This window comes from Penicillium samsonianum (assembly GCF_028829775.1).
Source record: "Penicillium samsonianum strain IBT 33392 chromosome Unknown utg000009l_segment0_segment0, whole genome shotgun sequence".
Taxonomy (NCBI): Eukaryota; Fungi; Ascomycota; class Eurotiomycetes; order Eurotiales; family Aspergillaceae; genus Penicillium; species Penicillium samsonianum.
Window position 1 is genome coordinate 1,883,894 of NW_026643267.1, and position 21,160 is coordinate 1,905,053.

Consider the following 21,160-nt stretch of genomic DNA (forward strand, 5'->3'; position numbering starts at 1 on the left):
CCGACAACTTCCCGCCCGAGACACTGATGTTCTCATCCGTCTTGGTCCGGAATCGCGCTAGCGGTGCAACACTGCAACAAGTTGGGACATGTCGATCAACTTGATTTAAAAAGGACTCCCTTTGCCTTCAGTTCATAAATCTCTCGTTCGTTTTTATTTTCATTTACGCGTGCCACTCCTGCTGAACATTCTTTTTTCAAATTACAAAATGTATCTGAAGCACTACATTGCAGCATGCCTTTTTGTCCCGGTCGCCCTCGGTCACGGGAATTCCCCTGCCCGCTCTGTGGATCCCTTCAAGGTCTTCATAATCTCCGCCCACAATATCACGGCCAAGTTCATTCCATACGGAGCGCGCTTGATCTCTCTGCTAGTTCCAGACAAGAATGGCAATGAGCAGGACGTTGTGGTCGGCTATGACAATCCCCGTCAGTATCTGGAAGACACCGAAACCAACCATACCTATTTCGGAGCCGTCATTGGCCGCTTTGCCAACCGTATCAAGAATGGCACTTTCGAGTTAGACGGAACCGCATATCACATTCCCAAGAACCATGACGGCCTGTACACGCTGCACGGCGGAGACATTGGCTATGATCAGCGAAACTGGACTGTGGTTGCATCCACACGTTCCTCTGTGACGTTTGAGCTCTACGACGCTGCATTCCAAGGCTTCCCAGGCGACGTCAAAACACGGGCTACATACAGTGTCGACACCAAGGTCACAGCTGAGAACCCGCAAGGACGTCCCCGGCTGACGACCAAGATGGTCTCCCAGGCTCTCAATCACTCCACTCCAATCATGCTCTCCAACCACATCTACTGGAACCTGAATGGTTTCCAGCAGCCGACTGTTCTCAATAACACATGGCTGCAGATGCCCCTGTCTGAGCGATTCATCGCCACGGACAGCATTCAAGTCCCTAACGGAGACATCTCGACTGTGGATGAGACCGATCACCAGACAATGGACTTTACTGCCGGCAAAATTATCGGTCGCGACATTCAATACACCCAAGGTCTTGTTGGCAGTGACGTGGGATACGACAACTGCTTTATCATTGACCGTGACTCGACCTCTGCCCAAGACGCACTTGTTACCGCTCTCCGATTGAACTCCAGCTCCACAGGAATTAGCATGGATGTTGCAACCAACCAACCTGCTGTGCAGTTCTTCACCTGTCTCAACATGGATGGAACCATTCCTGTGAAGCGTTCTCAGGTTAAGCGAAACTCCAAAATTGAGGGAGCTGCAAGATTTGTTGAGAAATATGGTTGTCTGGCGATTGAACCCGAGGGCTGGATTGATTCTGTCAACAACCCACAATGGGGCCAGGAATCCAATGTCATCTACTCTCCTGAGACCGCCCCTGCCGTGAACCTGGCCACATACACCTTCGGAACTGTTTGAGATATGTTTGTCATCATGCATTCGATCCTAGTCTTACTGGCTTTTTTGTTAATTTTAATGGTTTGCAATTTTGAAATAAATTGAATTGCCTTGCAATCTCCATTAACCTAATGTTTCTAAACGGGTTGACTTCGTATGGCGTAGCGGCTCCCTAGAGTTCAACATTCACATGTTTGCTGCTCGTTGGGGACGTTTGTTTGACAATAATAGGAGTGGTTCCTCTATCTAACTTGCGTTTCAAGGATTTCCCACGTGCTGCGAATAGAGTAAATGAACTGCTGATCGGCCACTGTAGGTACCAATGCACGGGTTAGTCTATATTCTACCCAGTCCACTGGGACAACAAAACTCATTTCCATGCATAATAAATCATAATCTTTACCTCTACTTATATTATTGGTCTTCACCCAATCCAATAGGTTTCATGCACCCAGTTAATCTAGATCATTCACTCCTAACCAGTTCCAAAGGAAGCCCAACCGTTATACCCACAATAAGTGGGTCTGGGCTAACTTGTGAGGATCTACAAAGTACTGGCAGCCATTTAAATTATTGAAATGACACTATCTATTTATGGCGAGTAGCTTTTCGCCCCATCCTATTTAGTAATTTTGTTTTGCCCCTGGAAATTCTTTTTTTAATATTTTCTAACAATCTTAAATCTATAAGCCTAGTACAAACATGTATACACGTGAAAGTAAATAACAACAGGAAATAACAAGGAACGGGGGCAAGGAACAGATGACCTCCAATAAAGTCAGGACATTATTGGGTGCGGAGTCCTCTCGCAAATCCAGAAGGGGGAAAGCAATTTCCAACTATTGGGATGATCGACCAAATCTCTCTCTTGCCAAAATGATCGTCCATACGAAATAGTCTAACTAAGGCTTCTTGGCGTAGTCCTCAAGAACAGCCTCGGCGATCCGCAAGGCCATACCGTAGAAAACGGTCATGACGTGCGAGGAGACCTGAGTAGGAGGGATGGAGCCGTCAATGACACGGAGACCCTGGGTACCGTAGACCTTGGCAGTAGCGTCGACGACACCACCAAGCTCGCGGGCCATCATGGAGCAGGTAGAGACAGCGTGCCAGTTAGGACGGAAGTTCATCAGGACGTAGTCCTCCCACTCCTCAACAGTGGCATCCTGGGACAGGTTGTCGCCGGGGATGGTCTCGCCAGCGTAGTACTTCTTCATCTCACCGGCGCTGGAGAGGTCACGACCCAGCTTGGTGGCAGCGGCCTGCCCGAGAAGATCCAGCTCGTTCATAAAGAACTTGGGGTCATTGGCGTATTGCCAGAGGTAAGGGTCGCTGCTGAGAATGTGGACGGAACCACGAGTGAAGGGGATAAGGTTCCAGATATCGAAGTTGATCTTGCCCTCGGTGTCGAAGAAGAGCTCGGCGAAAGCAACATCCTCATCAAGGAGCCAGTTACGGTAGTTCTCGTACTGGATCTTGAGGGCAGTCACGTTGTGGAAACCACCGCGGGCAACGGTCTCCTCAGCCCACTGGCCAAGCTTGGTGTTCAGCAGCTCAATACCCTGGGCAGCGTGGTCACCGAGAACCTCGGTGAAGTTGGCGAAGTAAGCGGCCTGACCTTGTCCAGGTGCGTTGTTGGCGCGGGAGCGAACAGTGGTAGTGGTCTGGTCTTGCATGTTGAGACCAACAGGGAGTTCGAGGATCCGCTTAACGCCGGCCTTGTCAAGGACAGACTTGGTACCAATACCGGAGTACTCGAGGATCAAAGGAGAAATGGCAGATCCGGCGGCCAACAGAACTTCCTGCTTGGCGTAGACATTGAAGTTAACAGCCTTGTTGGTACCGAAGTTCACACCAACAGCCTTAGGGCCAGAGGCGGTCTGGTTGAACAGAACCTTTCCAACCTTCTGGCCAGTCAGGATCTGCAGGTTAGGGCGCTCGTAGTTGGGAAGAAGTCATTCGCGAGCGGCATCAGCCCGGATCTGGTTCTCGTGGAGGTTGTTCGGGATCATGGAGACACCACGGGGGTGACCGCAGTGGAAATCCTTCTGGATGGGGACACCGAAAGCAGAGACGGTGTTCATGAGGGCTCGCATCAGTGGGGACCAAGGCTTGCCGTTGTCGCGAGGGCCGGCATGGACGGTACCGTTTGTTCCATGGCAGGCAGGCTCGTAGAAGTGACCAGCCTCGATCTGGGCGGCAGTGGGGGGGCGCGAGCGCTCAGCCTTCTTCATGTACTCGAACACGTTGTCCCAGTTCCAGCCTTCCATACCGAAGACCTTTTCCCATGAGTCGATCTGGACCTTGTCAGGACGGGTCCAGGAATCACCGTTGATCAAGGTTGAGCCACCAAGACCGAGACCAGACTTGATTTCTCCAGTTCGGTTGTTGATGAGGGGAACTGTGAGATAATTCTGATCCACAGTAGCTCCAAAGATCTCACCATAGGCGTTGGGGTCCTGGATGATCGGTCCATCGTTGGATTCGTAAAATCCCTTCTCAATCACGAGGACTTTGATCTTCGGGTTCTCGGTCAGCTTGGCAGCCACGGTCAGACCAGTCAAACCACCACCAGCAATGACATAGTCGTAAGTCTTTCCCTCAACCTTTTTGGGGTCGGAAAATAGGTGAGACTGGACATCGAGCTGCTCGGTCGGGGTATAAGCCTGGACGGCAGCCACAGACAAAAGAATGGAAGTGATAATAGTAGACTTCATGATGAGGCACAATGGCCCCGGGGGTCAATGTACATAGGAATGAAAGGAAAGGAATGAGTTGGTGTTCATAAAACGACGATCGGAAGCATCAAAGATATATTTTTGAAAGATTCGCGACTTCTGTTTCAGAACTATACCAATACCGAACTTCGAATGGTTGAATAAAACCCATAGAGGGCTCCACGAGCCCGTATATAACACGTGGGATGGTGCAATAGGGGTGAGCTATCAATCTTCAGTTCCAAAGAATGAAATATACCTGCTGATCTGCAGGATAATGTTCTGCACATCTTGGCAGCATGGTGCCTTGGACCGGTCAAACTATATTCATCCTAACTTTCATGCACCGGTGTCCTATCTGGGAGAAATAACAAATAACCGACCTCGTGGGTGTACCTGTGCTAAAAGCAGACATTACCTTCCCTGAGTGGCGGGGCCTTCAACAGCCCAGTGAGAAATCGAATCCTTCTGCTCTCCTTCTGTGCATATCGTTAAGTTGGATACGAGGAAGTGGGTCTTCCTGACGTTTAATGTCAGCAGTAGATTACCATGCCAATTCATACTATGCCCAGGTACAGAGTTCCAGGGGTTGAACTACATTAGTCGTGTTGTATGTAAATCTCGAATCCGAGGTCTGAATTGGAACTGGGCGTGATAGTATATGGACTGTATAATTATTGATTTCAGTATATGAAGAGTAGACTTTTGAAACGCCATAGAACTGCAATTTCCTTCTGAGAACCTTGTTAACTAAAACAGCGAAGGCAACTTCTAACCTTGGAAGTCATGTAATATAATTCATGAAGCATAATTGATAAGGAACGTCCGAAAATAGACCGAAGATGAAAGTCTCGCCCATGAATGCTTCGTAATTCGAAGGTATTCTCCGGTCTAGGCCTCGCTCTGGGCCTCTATTTGTTACCAATCGGCATCGTATTTGATTGAGTTCATTTTCGGCATGCCGAGAAGGACGAATGTCGTCAGAAACTCAAAACTGCATTGGCGCCAAGAGTGGAAACTCGCTTCCGGGAACCTTGTGCGCCATGTGCGCGATAAGAGACATACCCTATCAAGTTTACACTGCCTCAAACAATAGGAATAATCGTGCCAAGCCCACCAACACCTACTACCTGGTGTTGGTGGGCTTGGCACGATTACAAGGGGGAATTATACGTCTTAAGATGAGTGAGTGGAACGGTGGCGAATTCGTTGATTTCCATATTGTTAGGGATAGAAAAACTGTCAACCTCCTCCATCTCTTCATTCTCAAGCCTTGCCATCCAACTACCAGAGCAGAAGAGCAGAAGAAACAGATCCAATGAAGACGATTTTTCTATTTTTTGCAGCCTCCCTATTGGGGCACACTGCCCTTGCTACAAGGCTTTATGCGGCATCGTACGCTGGTCTTGTCACCTCATTGGACCTTTCCAAGTCCAATGAGCTATCTACACTCTCCCAGACAACTGAGTGCGGTAGCAACCCCTCTTGGTTGATGCTGGATAGTCCCAATGGTGTCTTGTACTGCCTCGACGAAGCAATCAATGCCCCCAATGGCACTATCACAACCCTGAAAACTCATCAGGATGGGACACTCACCAAGCTTGCGCAACTGAAAACTCCCGCTGGCCCTGTCATGTCTGCCATGTACTCGGCACCTGGGGTCTTGGGACGCAAGTTCCTTGCTGTGGCACACTAGTAAGTTTCGATCGAATCCCTAGAGATAGTCGCATGCCATGTGGTTCGAGCTGCTGACTTTGTTCTGGTATTATAGCTCAGGATCCTCTGTCACGACGTATTCCGCGGACCCTGTCCTCGGACTTTTCAAGCATGAACAAACCTTCACATACCAGATGGCCGCTCCTGGTCCGGTTGCCGCTCGCCAAGATGCCCCCCATCCCCATGGAGTAGTTGTCGACCCTACCGGACAGTTTATCCTTGTACCCGACCTTGGAGCTGATGTCGTCCGCGTCTTCTATGTCAACCCATCCACAGGTCTTCTTGAGCAGATCGAGCCACTGGCCATGAACCCAGGATCTGGACCCAGACATGGCGCATTTTGGACTCCCCGCGGATCGAGCAGCACATCTTCAGACGTCTACTTTTACCTTGTGCAGGAGCTGAGCAACGAGTTGAGTGGTTTCCGGGTCAAATATTCAGGCAACGGAATTTCGTTCCGCAAAATCTTCGAGGGAAGCACGTATGGCAAGGAATCTTCTCCCGCTGGCACCAAGGCCGCAGAAATTGCAATCTCGGTAAGTCTCGGGTGTTGCACCCTGAGATATTGTCCAAAGTGGTTCTTCGGCTAACATGGTCTTGCCCCAAAGCCTGAAAACAACCGTATCATCGTCTCCAACCGTCTTGATAACACATTCGGCCCGAAGGAAGACTCCTTCGCCGTGTTCCTCTGCGCTGACCCTAGTGGAAAAGAGGCCGAGAAGGTTTCCTTCCTTGGGTTGTACCCAGCCTATGGCTCCTCCCCTCGCCACTTCAGCATCGCACCTACCCAGACTATGGTTGCGGTGGCATTGGAAAGCAGCCAAAGTGTTGCCGTGGCTCAGTGGAACAAGCGCTCCGGGGCTCCTGGAACCCTTCTCGCAGGAAAGAAGCTGGATGGAGAAATTCCGTCTGTTGTCTGGGATCTGTAAATTGCCTGTCGGGGGACTTTTCATGGGACCCCGTTCCGTCCTGAGTTGAGTTACTGAAATTTTGAAAGAAATGCTACTTTAATGTATTTTATATTTATGGCTGGCAGCATACGTATTAGGATCTGTGTCTTGTGACAGAAATAAGTGACCAGTATTGCATTGCCGATTGGGTTGGCCGCTGCGAAGAGTTTGCTCGATCACGTTCACAAACCGCTCTCCCAACCCGCGACTGATCACAATATCTACACGCTTGGGAGCCTGAGTGGGCTTAATGTAGCAGTCGTCTGCCTACCTTTTGGTGTTTATGTGACAACTTCTGCCACGTCAGCGGTGACTCAAATGAGGCAAACCTTCCCCTCTATAAAGTTCGGGCTGATGGTCGGAGTGGGAGGAGGGGTGTCTAACAAGAATGTTGATATCTGTCTAGGTGATGTTGTCGTCAGCACGCTCACGGGGACATATGGTGGTGTGGTCCAGTACGACTATGGGAAAACGTGTCAACAGGGCTACTTCCAGCGCACGGGCTTACTCAATAAGCCACACGAGTCTACTGGCGGCTGTCTCGCAGATACGCTGCAACCATATGCTGCAGGATTTGCTGCCTGGCAATATAATGTCCGATGTTTTGCGGCATCGCAGCCAATTTTCCTCACCAGGCAAAGACTGGTTATTCCTCTCGACATATGAGCACCAGGGGGGTGGTGCAGACTGCTCGTCATGCGACAAAACTCAGCTTATCTCGCGTGGAGCACGCATGAGTGCCGAGCCACAAATCCATTATGGCCTGATTGCGTTTGGTAATCGGGTTATGAAAGACGCTCGAACACGAGACTCTATTGCCGAAGATATTCCCGTACTCTATTTTGATATGGAAGCAGCTGAACTTATGGATCAGCTCCAATGTTTGGTAATACGGGGGATCTGTGACTACTGCGATTCCCACAAGCACAAAGAGTGGCAGGGCTATGCAGCTCTTGCTGCACTGTTATCAGTTCTTCCGCAAATGAAAGTCATAGAGATGCCAGATCAAGGTATGCGGCTATCACATCGCAGAATTCCCATCAACTGGCCGTCTTGTAGCCGCTGATTTTACGGAGATGGCAAGAAGGTGTTTGGCAAATCTGTTCATCACTGATCCCAATGAAGACATGAACTCATTGAAACGGAGAAAAGGAAATCGCACCCCAGGGACAGAGTAGCGAATGCGACCTGGTCTAGTGGTGATGATCCGAAAGCATTCGAGCCAAGCCATGAAGTCTTACAACTCTGGAAACAGGTTGCTTCCGCGCGTACTGGAGGAGGTGATCTTGAAGTTGAATTTGACCTTCTCTGAGGTAGAAGTTTCATTCAATCCTGCAAAGCGTTTACACCGACATCAATATCTGCAAGTCGCTTTAGGAACAAAGTGGCTCTACAATGAGGATGAATGGTGGCAATCTGTGCTTAATCCCTTGACTTCTTCCCGATGATCATGCTGCAATTGACAACCCACAAAGAGCCTGCGCTGTAACCCGGTACAATTCACAAATCAATGAGAATATGGAGTGAACGCTATGTATACTTCCAATCTGGCTTCTATTGTATATAGTATTATTATCTTACAAGAAAGAATTCATATTCGAGTATTGCCAGTATCCCAAACTTGAGCTATTGCGCCAGTACAACAAGGTAAATCTAAGACGAGACACCGATGCAGTAAGCTTTGTTCAACCAGAAACTGTTTTCAAAGAACATTATTAGTATTCCACCCAAGTGAACCAGAAGGGTTCAACAACTTACTTTTAGCAAGCATTGTTCAAAGCCGGATTCCAGGTATCTATGCGAATGGTCAACGTCGAGCTTCAACATTATTCCGTAAATGGAGTCTACTCACAAAGCTGATCAACTGTGATCTTGTTACGAGAAGCGAACACTTCGCATCCATCACCGTCCTGAGCCACATCGTATGCGTTGCATTCAGAGGGAATTCCTGCCTGGGTTGGTGCTGGTGGCGTCATAGTTGCTCGGGTAGAGGTAGTCACCGCAGTAGAGTGGGTCGTTATAGCAGTGGTGGGGGCTTTCACACAGTATGCTTCATCTACAAAGGCCGGCGCAGTTTTCTGTGATTTTGTGTGAGTACAAGGTACTTATGTAGTCGGCAGGGATAGAGGGTGATTCGAGAATATTTACCTCCGACAGCCGGCTTCCATGTGTTGAACTGGGCAAGTGTGATGCTATATGCTGATGCAATCGCCGTGCAAGAGTCGTTTGTCTGAGCCATGTACCACTCCAGGCAATGGGCAACAATGCCAGACTGCGTCGGGGCAGGGGGGGCCCCGGCGGAAGAAGTTGCGGAAGTGCTTCTCTGATCTTCCAAACCATTAAAACCCGTAATACAAATACAAAATAAGGACATAGATAGAAAACTTCGATAACTCCTTACATACAATCCAGCCAGTTCGAAGACAGTAGCTGGAAAAATACCGTGTTCGAGCATCCCGTCTATACCAAGTTATTCCTCTCCTCGTCCTCGTCATCTAGCTCCAAGATATCGGGTTGGACTTTGTCCCATTTAACATCTAACATCGAGTAGTTTATCACCCCTATACTTGCCACAAAGAAACCAATTGTTTGCAACACTGAGACTGTCTCCCGCCAGAACCATATCGATGCCACAATAGCCATCATGGCCTTCGGTACACCACAAATAGCGAGAGTAAGGGAAGACGTCTCGCTGATCAGGAACACGGAGGAAATATTGAACAGAAAGGCCAACACACCATTGCAGAGCAGTATCCACAGCCCAGTATTGTAAACTTGGTCCAGCGAAAAAGATGATCCTTCAAAAATAAGTGCAAACAGGAGGCAAAATGCGGCACATATTGGGGCAAAATAGTATAAGGAGAGAAGGGGGTTCATTCTGATCTGGTTGCGCGAGAGCAATTTCTCCATAAGTGTCAGTCGAACGGCCTCGAGGACAATAGCGGCATATTGTATGAAGACGCCATTGGTATCAAGGCGAATCTCCCCGTAGCAGGAGATCATCACTCCGAAGCATATAACAGATACGACCATAAATGTGTTAAATGTGATCATGTATAAACCAGCCAGCCATCCAGCGAATAGTACCATAACCGGACCGACAGACTTGTCTCCTATTAGCGGCATTCCCATGATCCATATGAGGGGGACTACCTTGAACATCTGTATGAATGCCACGTTGAGATACATGAGCGCGATATTATTGAAAATGAGATTCAGGCTGAAAAGGAAGCCGATAGGAATGATATAGCATAGGTAAATTCGACTCGATATCGGCACTGATTGTGATTGGTCGGTGATAGCAATATTTCGTACAAAGACCTGCGTTCCAAGTGCAGACAAGGCGAGATGCCAAGTAGTAAGGATCATGGGGAACGGGAATGTGTTGAGGATATGCTTGTTGACAAGAATGACAGACGCACTGAGGGTTGTCCACAACCTAATTTTTTTATATTTTTTTTTCAGCGATCTATCATAATCAAATGGCTTCAGTCGAAATACAAGACTGAAAGGGTCTTGTATATTGGGTTTACTTACAGCGCGTGAAATAGAGGAATAGCAGGTTTAAACAAAGTGAATAAACCCATGTTGTAACCCCTTTTGAACGGTGGTGTGTCAAGCAGATACTGTTATTATACTGCCGATATATTTGGGGATCAGGTAAATGATGTTGAGTCGAGAGATAGGGAGAAATCTGATCAGTCTTCCTAAGTAATCCGGACGTACGAATTTTATTTATGTCCTTCGTGCGCGACCCTATGGTTTACCATGTGGACCAGGAGTCTATTTCATTATTACGCGATAAATTTTCTGAACTCGCATCCACTTTTCTTCGAGTGGACTTTCTATCAATAGCTATCCCAGTGGGGTTGAAAAACGGTTGCTTAATCCAGTTTTTTGGGGATAATTTTCCCGGGATTCCACAACCCCTTTGTTCCGTCGCACAACTCGTGGATCCTCCAAAAAATGATATTCCTGATGCGACCGCCGATTTTCCTTAGGATAAATCTCGGTCTGGTTCCAAACATTACCAGCAGGATAACTACGGGGCATTATTGCATGCTAATTTAATGGTGATTCTTGCTGAAAATTCCACCTCGTGCCATACTATTGGCAATTGGTACAGCACGTGTATCGTGACGAGAACAATGTCGTCTGTGTTAGGACAGTCCCCTGGGGGCGTCCTGGTACGATATGGATACGAGTGAAGAATGTGAGATATGCCTGATATGGGTATGATGATATTCAGACTAATCGCTGGTCCTCCTAAGAGGTTCCCGCTCCTCCTTTTTAGAGGGGTCCCCTGGTGCGTATGCAAGCAGGTAAGCGAGGTGATGTATCAACAGGCGGCTCTGGTGTTGCATAGGCACCTCTTCCGCATTCCCTATACTGGCGTAACAGTCTGCTTCGCTCGCCAGTGGAAACATTCGCCATGGCAGATTATTTTTCATCTTCACGATCCAAATAACTTTTCATTCTTTGAAGATCTTTTTGGATAAATATCCTTTCGAAGTTCTAATACGTATCGCTGTACGGTCCAAAAGTTGCTTCGTGTAATTGGCAGAACCTGCATTTCGCAATGGATAGTCAATGCAACTGTTATTTTAATAATAATTTCTGTTCCATGGCTAACTGCAGATCGCTGTTACGCCATTTGAAAGGCATTTGAGACAATTAAGTGCCGGGTAACATTCTGACCTCCACTAGGAGTCATCTCACGTGGAGATATATCATCCCATTGGGCCACCGCACTCTCCTCGCCTGAAATCAGGTGACGGATGTTTAGCATGGTGCTGTAAACAATGCCGCTTGACCAAGCTTTATGCCAGCTGTTGTCAATAGATCCTATATCGGAATCCTTGCTGCTGGGGCCAGCCGGACGCCAAGTACTGACGATCTGAGGATATGGTGCAATGAAATGAAAGTCAAACCCACTTTTATTTTTGCACATGGTCCCATATGCCAAATCAACTGGTTCGTTGAGGGGGGACATGGAGAGTGCGGCCAAAACTTTCTGGGCTGCATTGTAGGTTATTGCATAACCGGCCGTGCAGACACCATAATCTGCTTCAAACACAAGACGTGTAGAGGGTGGTATATCCGGCCAAAATTCTGACTTTGGGCCGTAAAAGTCACCTCTGTGACTTTCTGGCCTGACAGTTGGGTCGTTCCGAATCATGTAAACCCGCCGTTCGTCATGACGAGTACTAACCGCACAATGTCCGATCCAGAGCATGTCCCAGTCGTCGCCATAGGGAGATATGGAGACATCGCTTGTGTTTTGTAGAGCACGAGCACCACGGGCAAATTCAATAAGCTGACTTTTGAGTGACACATCCCAATCAACGTCATCTTCGAAGATGAGTGCGGTCGCAATTTTGTGGGACACAATGCTGTTTTATGATCATAATCAGCGAATTTCACACGGCAGGTATTGAAAACAACTTCTAAAGGGTCACTGACAAGTCTATAACATTCATGTGAGCGCGCCAGCAGCCAACTTCTAAAGGCTTGGTTCGGTTTCTCTCCCAAGACTCCGCAATCATCAGCATATCATCAAAACAAAGATATCTCTGGAGACAAACCGAGGGATAGGATTTATCAAGCATCTGATCCGGATTAACTGCTTCCATCCAATGTATAGAAAAACCAGAAACAGATGATCCCATTGTCATAGCATCATGTTTATCAGTCCTCCCTGGAAAACCAATCGCGAATACTTTTCCAAACTTGTGCTTCAATTAGCCATAGATATCGAAACATGTAGGATTTGTTTAGATAGAGAAGTACAAACCCCTAAGCTCTGATACTTGATATCAGTCAGCTGGTCGTCTATGAAATTGGTTTTGTAACCATCAGTGCTGGCAGAAAACCCATAATACACAAAGCTCCAACAGAATATTGCAATTAGATAAAATGCTCCCAAGATTGCAGTAACAGTGCGAGAGGAAATGGATGAGTCTAAAATTCTCATTGTAAGAAAGGCTTGATCGAGTCACATGACAGGAAAGTAGACAATGAAAATTTTACCATTTTAGGCCTGCATCAAATCGTACAACAGTAAAACGGATAACCACCTTTTTTAGGCTGTCTCGTCCCACCACTATGCTCCGTCACTTTGAGTCACTAAGCCACCACAGTAAGATAATAAAAATCCATGTTCTATTTCATGTTGAATAGACAGGGACTTCCAGTCGGGTCTTCTGTATTGGTGCTGCCTATAAGTGCTCCATTGTTCTAGCTTTTATGATCGAAACACGAAGTGTTCAAGTTTTCAACTTTGCCATCTACAATTGTTGCCAGTGTCATGATATGCTTTAGATATTCAATCAACTAGTAGATTGTGTACTCTGCGATGTATAGCCGTCAACTTGGTGTACTCTGACACTGAGATGTTTGGACGTTGCAGCCTAAATATAGAAATAAAAATGTTAACGGTACCATCGCTGGCTTTCCATGGCCCTCAAAAACTAGGAGATCAAAGCGGGTCCGCAAATCAATAGTAACGGTGACCCAAAAGGGATATTTGGAGGAGCCTGGGAAGACTGTTCGACGAGTCCGCCTACAGAGTTCCTTTCTGGCATTGGGATAGTACATCGGCTATCTCTATCAGCTGTATGCCATGAACAGCACCGTCACTTTATTCAGGGGGAACACCACTTTTAGAGTGGCAAGTCTATGCTTGTGGAAGAATTCCTGTACCAAACATGTTTGACCGAGGTTCTGAGGACGGCAGGTCCCACTTGAAATTGAGACTGCTCCACAAACAGATCGTTTGAATTACGTAGATCCTAGATGAAAAACGGTCCATCATTGGCTAAAAGGCTGCCTAATTGGGAGAGGCGGCGAGGAGAGCTCTGATTGGCTGTGTCATTTCCATCTTTCGGGTGGTGTAATCAAAGGTCTGGTCTGGATGTGGGTTTGCATTGTGCTTATCGAGGAGCCGCTAGTGGTGGTGCTCGCCATAATTGGGGCTGGTAAAGATTCTGAGAAGGGAGAGAAAGTAAATAGAGAACATGAGGTTCATAGGTGTCAGATGTAGTGCTATGGTCAAGAGATAAGCCAGATTGTAGTGCTTGTGGATTGGAGAGCTGCATGGGTTGGAAACGAAGGGGGGAAACGACCACAGAAATACAGCTGGACCAAAAATGGGCAAGACAATATATAGTCAACATTGTCGACGAGTACATTTTTTAAGATTAGCTAGAGAAAAAGTTCAAAATATTTTATTTGGAGTGCAACTTAGGTATCCCGGATCTCCCTTAATTGACGCCATTGTGTTTCTGTTGAGAGCAAAGCTACAAACTGTAGATTTCAATGAATAAAGAGGGGCCATACAATACAAAGTTCACTGTTTCGTTCCTTTCTCCCCAGAGCATCTGCAGGCTCGATTGTCTTCTATATTTCGTCTAGTTTTGACTTCTTGTCATGCCTCCACGATCCTCGGAATTTGTGCTGTACGAATGCATCCTCCGGAATCGATCCGTCATTTGTACTGTTGGAGTGCGACTGGCCCATCCCAAACCCATCGATTGGCAGTATCAGGATATCCCCCACAAGCCTAGGTTCGGTCAACCCGCTCAGGTCGCTCAATGACCTAAGATCCGGCTCAAAATGCTGCAACTGTCGGAAGACCCCAAGCAGATGGCCCAGTCAATTTCATGACTTCCGATGAACTGACATGGAGCTCCGAGAATGTTGTTTCTCTTGCGTTCGTAAAGACTTCTAAGGCCGCCACAACCCAATCGGCCATGTAGCTGAAAAGAGGATGTCCAGGGGTTGCAGCAATAGTCCACTGGCAAAATTGCATGTCAGGATGAACCTCGCCCCAGTTAGACCCACCAAGACGATCAAATTCAACCCCTATAACAACTCGAGCATCTTTTTGATATTTTTCAGGCATCCACAACTCAATGGGCTTCAAGTTGACGGTATCGATATCTGAATAGACACCGCCTTTGACCGATAAAATCAGGTACCTCAGCAGGTCTGACTTCATTCCGGTGTTCTTGAGCTCTTTGAAGATTCTCAGCAAAGTTGTATTTCTTTGAAAGTGCTGGCGCACAAGTGTTTCTGCTCCTTCGTCTCCAACCAAGGTGTATTCGTAGTCCCGGTTATGAGCCAGCCAAGAGACGGCGTCGGATAGCTGCTTAGGATTGACATCCAAACTGCTTTTGTTGACATTCGGTGGGCTGAGATATATCTGCCATATATATCGTGGAAATAAAGAAGACCAGTCCTGAGTAGGAAGCACTTGATATGTTTCGCTGATTGTGCTTGGCTCTGTGGGACGTTCGAGGAGGGAATAACGAAGTAGGCTGGCCACCACAAACAATCACAAAAAGATCAATACCCCAACTTTTAACACATGGTTCTGAAGGCTCGAAACATGAAAAAAGCTTGCAAAGCCCACCACAAAGGACCAGTAAATTGAGAACAAAGGTTCTAACCGCTCTTTGAACATCTTGCCGAATCGGTGCAGAATGAGGCCGTGGAGAGCAAGGTCGAAAGATGTGTCAAAGATCACATACAGATTCTTCTCGATATTTTCAGACTCATGGGGCAATTACATGCTTCCAGTAGGCCCACACTCCAAGAATATCACGGAAGACCTGTACGTGGGTTAAGACAAAACTGTGCGGCCCACATAGCCATCACGGCCAGCCGGCGAGAAACAGGTGAAGAAAGTCGGGCCATTCGCCTGCGCTAGCCACCCAAGAGCCGGACTAGAATTGGCTCAATAGTGGGTAAGTCTAATTTAAGAGAATGGATTTTATAATGTCATCAAAAGGAAGGAAAGAAAATGCCGGGTCGGATTCTAGGATCCTTGAGATGCCTCGGTCCCTTCGGGTCCTCGGCACGGGCAGATTAAGGATTCTTTGAATCACCAAACCGTGCCTACGATTTGTTCACTAGGAGTCATGGACTAGTCTTCCCAGCCTCGCTTTAGTATTGGTTGTGTTGAGTTTAAAATATATCTCAACACGTGTTCATCACTAATGAACTGCTGGATACGAAATGTATTATTAGCTCCAATGACATCGCATTTTACCTACTCAAGGCATCTCAAGTCAGCAAATAACATATCTTGAATGACACAGTATGTACGCATTGTTTCTTTTTCAATTGATTATCTGGTCAGTGAACAGAGGCTTGACAAATGACGCCTATAGAAACCGAAATCAGTCATTATGCTATGATGAATGTAGTGACCCTTTTACCACGATCACAGAGGCATACAACGGCCGTTGATGGGTGACCAGATTGACCAACGTGCACAAAGGTCATATACTTGAATAGTTGGGATCTGATCAACGCTGTGAGGCTTGATCATACTCCCCCGACCAACTCGTTGATTACTATCACTACTATCAAATGAACTGTCAACAGCCTGCTGAAAGTTGAACAAATCAAATCTGACTCGTTGGGGGACTTATTGTGGTGATCGTGACATTCCGTGTATAGTCTCCTGTGTCTGCATTGTCTATACGAGACACCAAGGATTGTTGGAAACGGTATTTGTTGGGGCTGCTAACTATGGGGAGAGAGAGAGAGAAGAGGAATCATGATCTATTCAATCTATCTAGAGCAGGGGATTTATACCCTGCCAAACAAAGAAAGGCTCAGTCTGCAAACAAATGGAGGCATCAATGAGATGACTAGACAAAGGCATCAATGGGATGACCGACATAGTCCAACACAGCCCCCCAGACTGAGCATCAAGTCAAAAAACATTCTGGTTTGCATAGTAAAATCGTCAAATAAAATGCAGTTTTCAAAGTATCGTATTCCGTCAATTTCGTCAATTTGTAACCTTCAATTTGTAGGTTTCTTCAAACCTTCTTCACCAAGTAATCTCTCATCCTTTCGAAATCAACCTTTGACAGTGCTTTTGTCAATGTATCTGCAGGGTTTTCCTTGGTGTCGATGAGTCGTATCTCGATCAATCCTTGCTTCATCGCATGCTTGACGAATTGGTATTTGACATCCAGCCATTTGGTGCCCTTGTTGAATGCGTCCTTCTTCAGGATTGAAACGGCGTTGTCGCTGTCAGTGCAAATCGGCACCTGGATTGTCGTATTTTCTAGATTCAGCTGCTGTAGAATCTTGACGAGATAGAGTGCTTCCCGTACTGCACCATCGAGAGCGACGTATTCGGCGATGGTGCTTCCTGTGGCGACGACGTCTTGTTTCCGTGAGCACCATGAAATTGGTGCGCCTGCGTAGTAGAAGATATAGGCTTCGGTTGACTTTCCATCTTCGCAGTCGTTGTACGAAGAGTCGACGAAGCCAACTAGGCTTTGGCTAGGATCCTTTGCGAGCTGAATTCCATAGTTGGGTGCTCCTTTCAAGTAGCGTAGAAGCTGGGAGAGAGCATTAAGATCTTCCTTTCTTGGATTGGCAGTCCTTCTCTGTAGTCGATTGACAGAGAAAGCAATGTCTGGTCTAGTCCTCATTGTCAACCAGCCCACCTTGCCAACGTCTTCTCCGAATGCTGCTTTCTCGCTCTGTGAAATGGCATCGTCTTCATTTTCTTGGTGGCCTTCTTGTTGATCATCCGATGTTGCTTCCTGGGCTGAAAAAGGCGTTTTGTAGGAAGCTTTCATAGGGAGATAGGTGGCAGAGACTCTTCCTAAGCTTGCTGTCTGTAGGAGATCTTCCACATAGGCAGCTTGATCAATGAAAATGGTGTCTTCTTTTCCATCTTCTTTTGATCTGGTGATGCTGGTTCCAAGAAATCTGCTAGGTTCTCCAATGACTTTGATCTTGAAACTGACTGTCTGTTTGAACCATTCGATGCTTTCTTTTGACGTAGAAGCACACAGAGTATCATCCACATATAGCAAAAGCCATATGTCTTTCTCTCTATGGACGAAGATGCATCTTTCATCTGGCAGTTGTTCAAAACCAAGCTTTTGCAATTCCTTCTTGATCGTTTCATACCATAAGCAGGCAGATTGACGAAGGCCGTATAGCGCTTGTAGGATCATGCATACCATACCTAGCTTCTCATAGCCGGTTGGTGGTCTCATGAAAATGCATCTGTCGTCGATCAAGGCATTGAGATAGGCGGTTGTGTAGTCAATTTGTTCCCAGTATAGCTGTCGAATAGCTACCATTGAGAGAAACAACCGAGTACTCTCAGGCCTTGCAACAGGAGCGTAGGTATCGTCAAAGTCAAATCCTGGACGTTGTCTGTTGCCACAGATAACCCATCTTGCTCTCAGCTCTGTCACAAAGTCTTGCTTGTCACTCTTCTTGTCGAATACCCACTTGCCGGGTAAGATAGTGCTTCCTACTGGTGGTGTTTCGACGTACTGGTAAGCTTTGGCGGCATCAAGCTTTATGATCTGGTTGTCCATCGCTTGTTTCCAGAGCTCCCATTCAGGTGATTTCTTTGCTTCGGTGAGGTTCCTTGGGATCTTGACCTGCCAAGATTTTAAACCCTGTGGAATGCTAATGGCAGCTTGGACGATTCCAATAGCGGACATAGCACTTCCTGGTGAATCTCTTGATGTGTTTCCAGATCTTGGTGGTCTCAAGTTGCCTCGCTTGTCCCATTCCAGATCATCGTATCTTTGTGGTGCAACGCCGGCAGTTTGACGTCCTGATGTCCTGGTTCTCGCACGTGGTGGCGGGGTTGGTGACATTGCTAAGGGATCAGGAGAAGACGATGTTCCATATCCTTCTGCTGGTGTTGTAGTGCTTGGTGATGGCGTCGGCATGAAACTGCCTGGGGCTTTTTCAACGGGTCTTGGAGTGGTATATGGCGTATGCAGTTCTTGTTCGTCATCGTCAAGTTCAACCACTCTCGGTTCTGGAATTTCAGTATGCTGCGTAGTCGATCTTGTCGTTTTCTGGGCAGTGATAACTGGTGAACCAGCTCTTGTTTCAAAGGCTTGGATGTTAGGGCCGTCAATGATTTCTCCACCAATGACGATCTCTCTGTCATCATAGTGAGGAATGCCATGCTTTTGCTCCCAGAAAACAACGTCTCTATGTCTAGAAACTTTCCTGGTTTTAGGATCATAGATCCTATAGATATGGCCGTTGTCACCTTCGTAACCAACAAGGTGGCCAATCCATGCTCTGGCTTCCATCTTCTGGCTTTGGATTCGCTTTTCCTTTGGAATGTGGACATATGCTTTCGCATACCATGCTCGTAGGAAGGAGAGAGAAGCATTGTCTGGCGTTCTCATGTTCAATCCTTTCCTCCAAGCAATGATTGGTGCATCTTGTTGCTTTCCGTCTGGGGCTTTCTTTCGTAGACGGTTGGTGATGTATGCAGCTGTGTTCAAAGCTTCTGACCATAGTTCTCGGGGAGCGCCGGCGTCAATCTTCATTGTCCTTGCTATTTGTAGCAAGTAATGGCCGGTGAATTCGGAAACGCCATTTTGTTCATGGGCATAGGGAACAGAGATAGTAACGATCATGTTTCTCTCACTATCTCTCGCCCAGGTGGCGAATACTAGGAATTCTCTTCCTCCGTCGATTCTCCATTCAACTGTCCATTCACCAGTTCTCTGGTAAATCTCATTGGCGAATTTCTGGAGAACGGGGGAAGCTTCTCCCTTAGTGGCAAGGCATAAAGCAAGTCGAAAGCGAGTGGCATCACAAGTGATAACCATGGCATGGTTCCGGTCATTTTTGCCATTTTCCGCATTAAAGCCGGGTGGACTAACTGGTTGTAGATCCACATGAAACATGTATGCCGCTCTGGTTGCTCTCGCTTGGTTTGTTCTTGACACAATGCGCTTTGACTTTCCAAGGCCGCATGCCTCGCAGTCAAAATCGTCATGTTGAATCTCACAGCCGAGGTCGTTTTGGTTGACTTTTGTTTTGTAACTTCCGGCATGTCCAAGTCGACGGTGGGCTAGCTCGGCGGAGATAATTGCTCCGGCAGCTAGTGTTGGTGATGCCAGTTGAATGAATGGCACTCGGTTGAAATCCTTAGTGAAGCCAATAACAATGTCATCCTTGTCGTGTAAGGATTTTGTTTTGCTGTGCCACCAAATGCCGAGTTCTTTTTCGGCCGTTCCAAGTGAGAAAAGGTTGTATTGACCGCCGCTTTTGTAGACACAATGGATGCTTAATGTGAAGCATGCTTGTACAGTTTGGGCGTCGTCATTTCCAAGGTGCAAGTTCAATTTGACAATTCCATGGGATTCACCCTTGACTTTCTCATTTCCAGAGGTCATCCATTCGTATTCCTGACCTTCGGGATAGTCTTCCAGGGTGCTAAATGCAGATTGATCGCTGCAAATGTGTTCAGATGCGCCAGTATCCAGAATCCATGGATATCCTGGGGCGGTGGCAGATAGTTGGATAGCTACCATTGAAGTATTTGACGCTTCAATCTGGGTGTTTTCATCTGTTTCCCGCTCTTTAGACATTGCATTTGACGTTTCAAGCTGGGTGTTAACGGTTGTTTCTTGGTTTTCTCCGTCGATTGGGGCTTCTTCCTGGCTCTTTTCATCTGCCATAATGTAGGAAGGGTTGAAATCCTGCAACAAGTCGATTTCCAGACTTGTCATGATGAAACCGGTGCTGCTTTCTGGCGCAGAGAGGTTGGCTTGTCGTGTCCTATCTGTCACTGGGCCCTGGATTGGTTGAGATTTGTCTTGCTTGAATTCCGTTTTGCCGTTAGAGGATGGCGAAGTGGAGGAGGGAGACATATTGTTGTCTCTCCATTTGTAGGTCCAGATTCCAGCTCTCGGCGTCCAGTTCTCCCTTCGTATCTCTGGGACTAGATAGAAGCATCTGGTTGTTCCATGGCCTTTCCCGCCACAGTAAGTGCAATTGCCGTTGTCACTCCTTTCTGGTTTATGGCCTTTCCATTTGTTGACATGATCAAGTGCTGAAACGCCTTTCGGTGGCGTATTGGTTGGGCGGGAGTATGAAAAATTGGAATTGGCATTTATGTATGAATTCGAACCGTTGGAATTGTCTTGTCGACGTTGTTGAGTGCCGTTTGAGACTGCCGATGATATCAATCCCGGTGAGTTGTCGTTTTCCGATTTGATGTGGTCCAAGATAGCAATGCTATATTGGTAGAAGTCGATGGTGGTGATGTTCTTGACCGGTTCGTTGATGGCATTTAGCTCATTGTCCTTGACGACAATGTAGCTTTTCAATTCCGGTACATTCATCAATTCCTGAAGCATGATTTGTAGAGCGAAGTATGGTGGAATGTGTGCATGAAGATCGGTGAGGTTTTTATATGCTGTTTTCAATCCATTGATGAATTCCTCGCTGCTGTTAAATTGGTGGCGGGTAATGAATCTGAATTTCAGCGTTGCCTTCTTCAAAGCACTATGTCCTTCTCCTTTCATATGCTTCTTCAGTTCGTCAAACAGCTCGTCGGCGAATTCGATGGTATTGCCGCG

The 21,160-nt window shown here is 47.0% G+C and overlaps 6 protein-coding genes across 6 annotated transcripts; 2 read left to right on the top strand and 4 right to left on the bottom strand.

Moving 5' to 3' along the window:
- Window positions 1–208: 208 nt before the first annotated feature.
- N7471_013610 (aldose epimerase family protein) lies at window positions 209–1,411 on the top strand (the record flags this gene model as incomplete). Its single annotated transcript, XM_057286329.1, has 1 exon — window positions 209–1,411. The coding sequence occupies one exon, from the start codon at window positions 209–211 to the stop codon at window positions 1,409–1,411; it is 1,203 nt and encodes a 400-aa protein (XP_057129654.1).
- Window positions 1,412–2,292: 881 nt separating this feature from the next.
- N7471_013611 (GMC family oxidoreductase) lies at window positions 2,293–4,107 on the bottom strand (the record flags this gene model as incomplete). The annotated part of the gene is made up of 2 exons (XM_057286330.1): window positions 2,293–3,312; window positions 3,358–4,107. 2 exons carry the CDS (start codon window positions 4,105–4,107, stop codon window positions 2,293–2,295), a joined length of 1,770 nt encoding a protein of 589 aa, XP_057129655.1.
- A 1,318-nt stretch (window positions 4,108–5,425) lies between these two features.
- On the top strand, window positions 5,426–6,752 carry N7471_013612 (uncharacterized protein; the record flags this gene model as incomplete). The annotated part of the gene is made up of 3 exons (XM_057286331.1): window positions 5,426–5,802; window positions 5,879–6,359; window positions 6,432–6,752. 3 exons carry the CDS (start codon window positions 5,426–5,428, stop codon window positions 6,750–6,752), a joined length of 1,179 nt encoding a protein of 392 aa, XP_057129656.1.
- A 1,674-nt stretch (window positions 6,753–8,426) lies between these two features.
- Window positions 8,427–9,147, bottom strand: N7471_013613 (uncharacterized protein; the record flags this gene model as incomplete). The annotated part of the gene is made up of 3 exons (XM_057286332.1): window positions 8,427–8,452; window positions 8,626–8,829; window positions 8,922–9,147. 3 exons carry the CDS (start codon window positions 9,145–9,147, stop codon window positions 8,427–8,429), a joined length of 456 nt encoding a protein of 151 aa, XP_057129657.1.
- Window positions 9,148–9,233: 86 nt separating this feature from the next.
- Window positions 9,234–10,360, bottom strand: N7471_013614 (uncharacterized protein; the record flags this gene model as incomplete). The annotated part of the gene is made up of 2 exons (XM_057286333.1): window positions 9,234–10,242; window positions 10,311–10,360. The coding sequence occupies 2 exons, from the start codon at window positions 10,358–10,360 to the stop codon at window positions 9,234–9,236; spliced, it is 1,059 nt and encodes a 352-aa protein (XP_057129658.1).
- Window positions 10,361–11,418: 1,058 nt separating this feature from the next.
- On the bottom strand, window positions 11,419–12,603 carry N7471_013615 (uncharacterized protein; the record flags this gene model as incomplete). The annotated part of the gene is made up of 3 exons (XM_057286334.1): window positions 11,419–12,166; window positions 12,237–12,502; window positions 12,568–12,603. Coding segments are annotated over 3 exons (1,050 nt in total), but the record flags the coding sequence as incomplete, so codon positions are not given.
- Window positions 12,604–21,160: the final 8,557 nt, after the last annotated feature.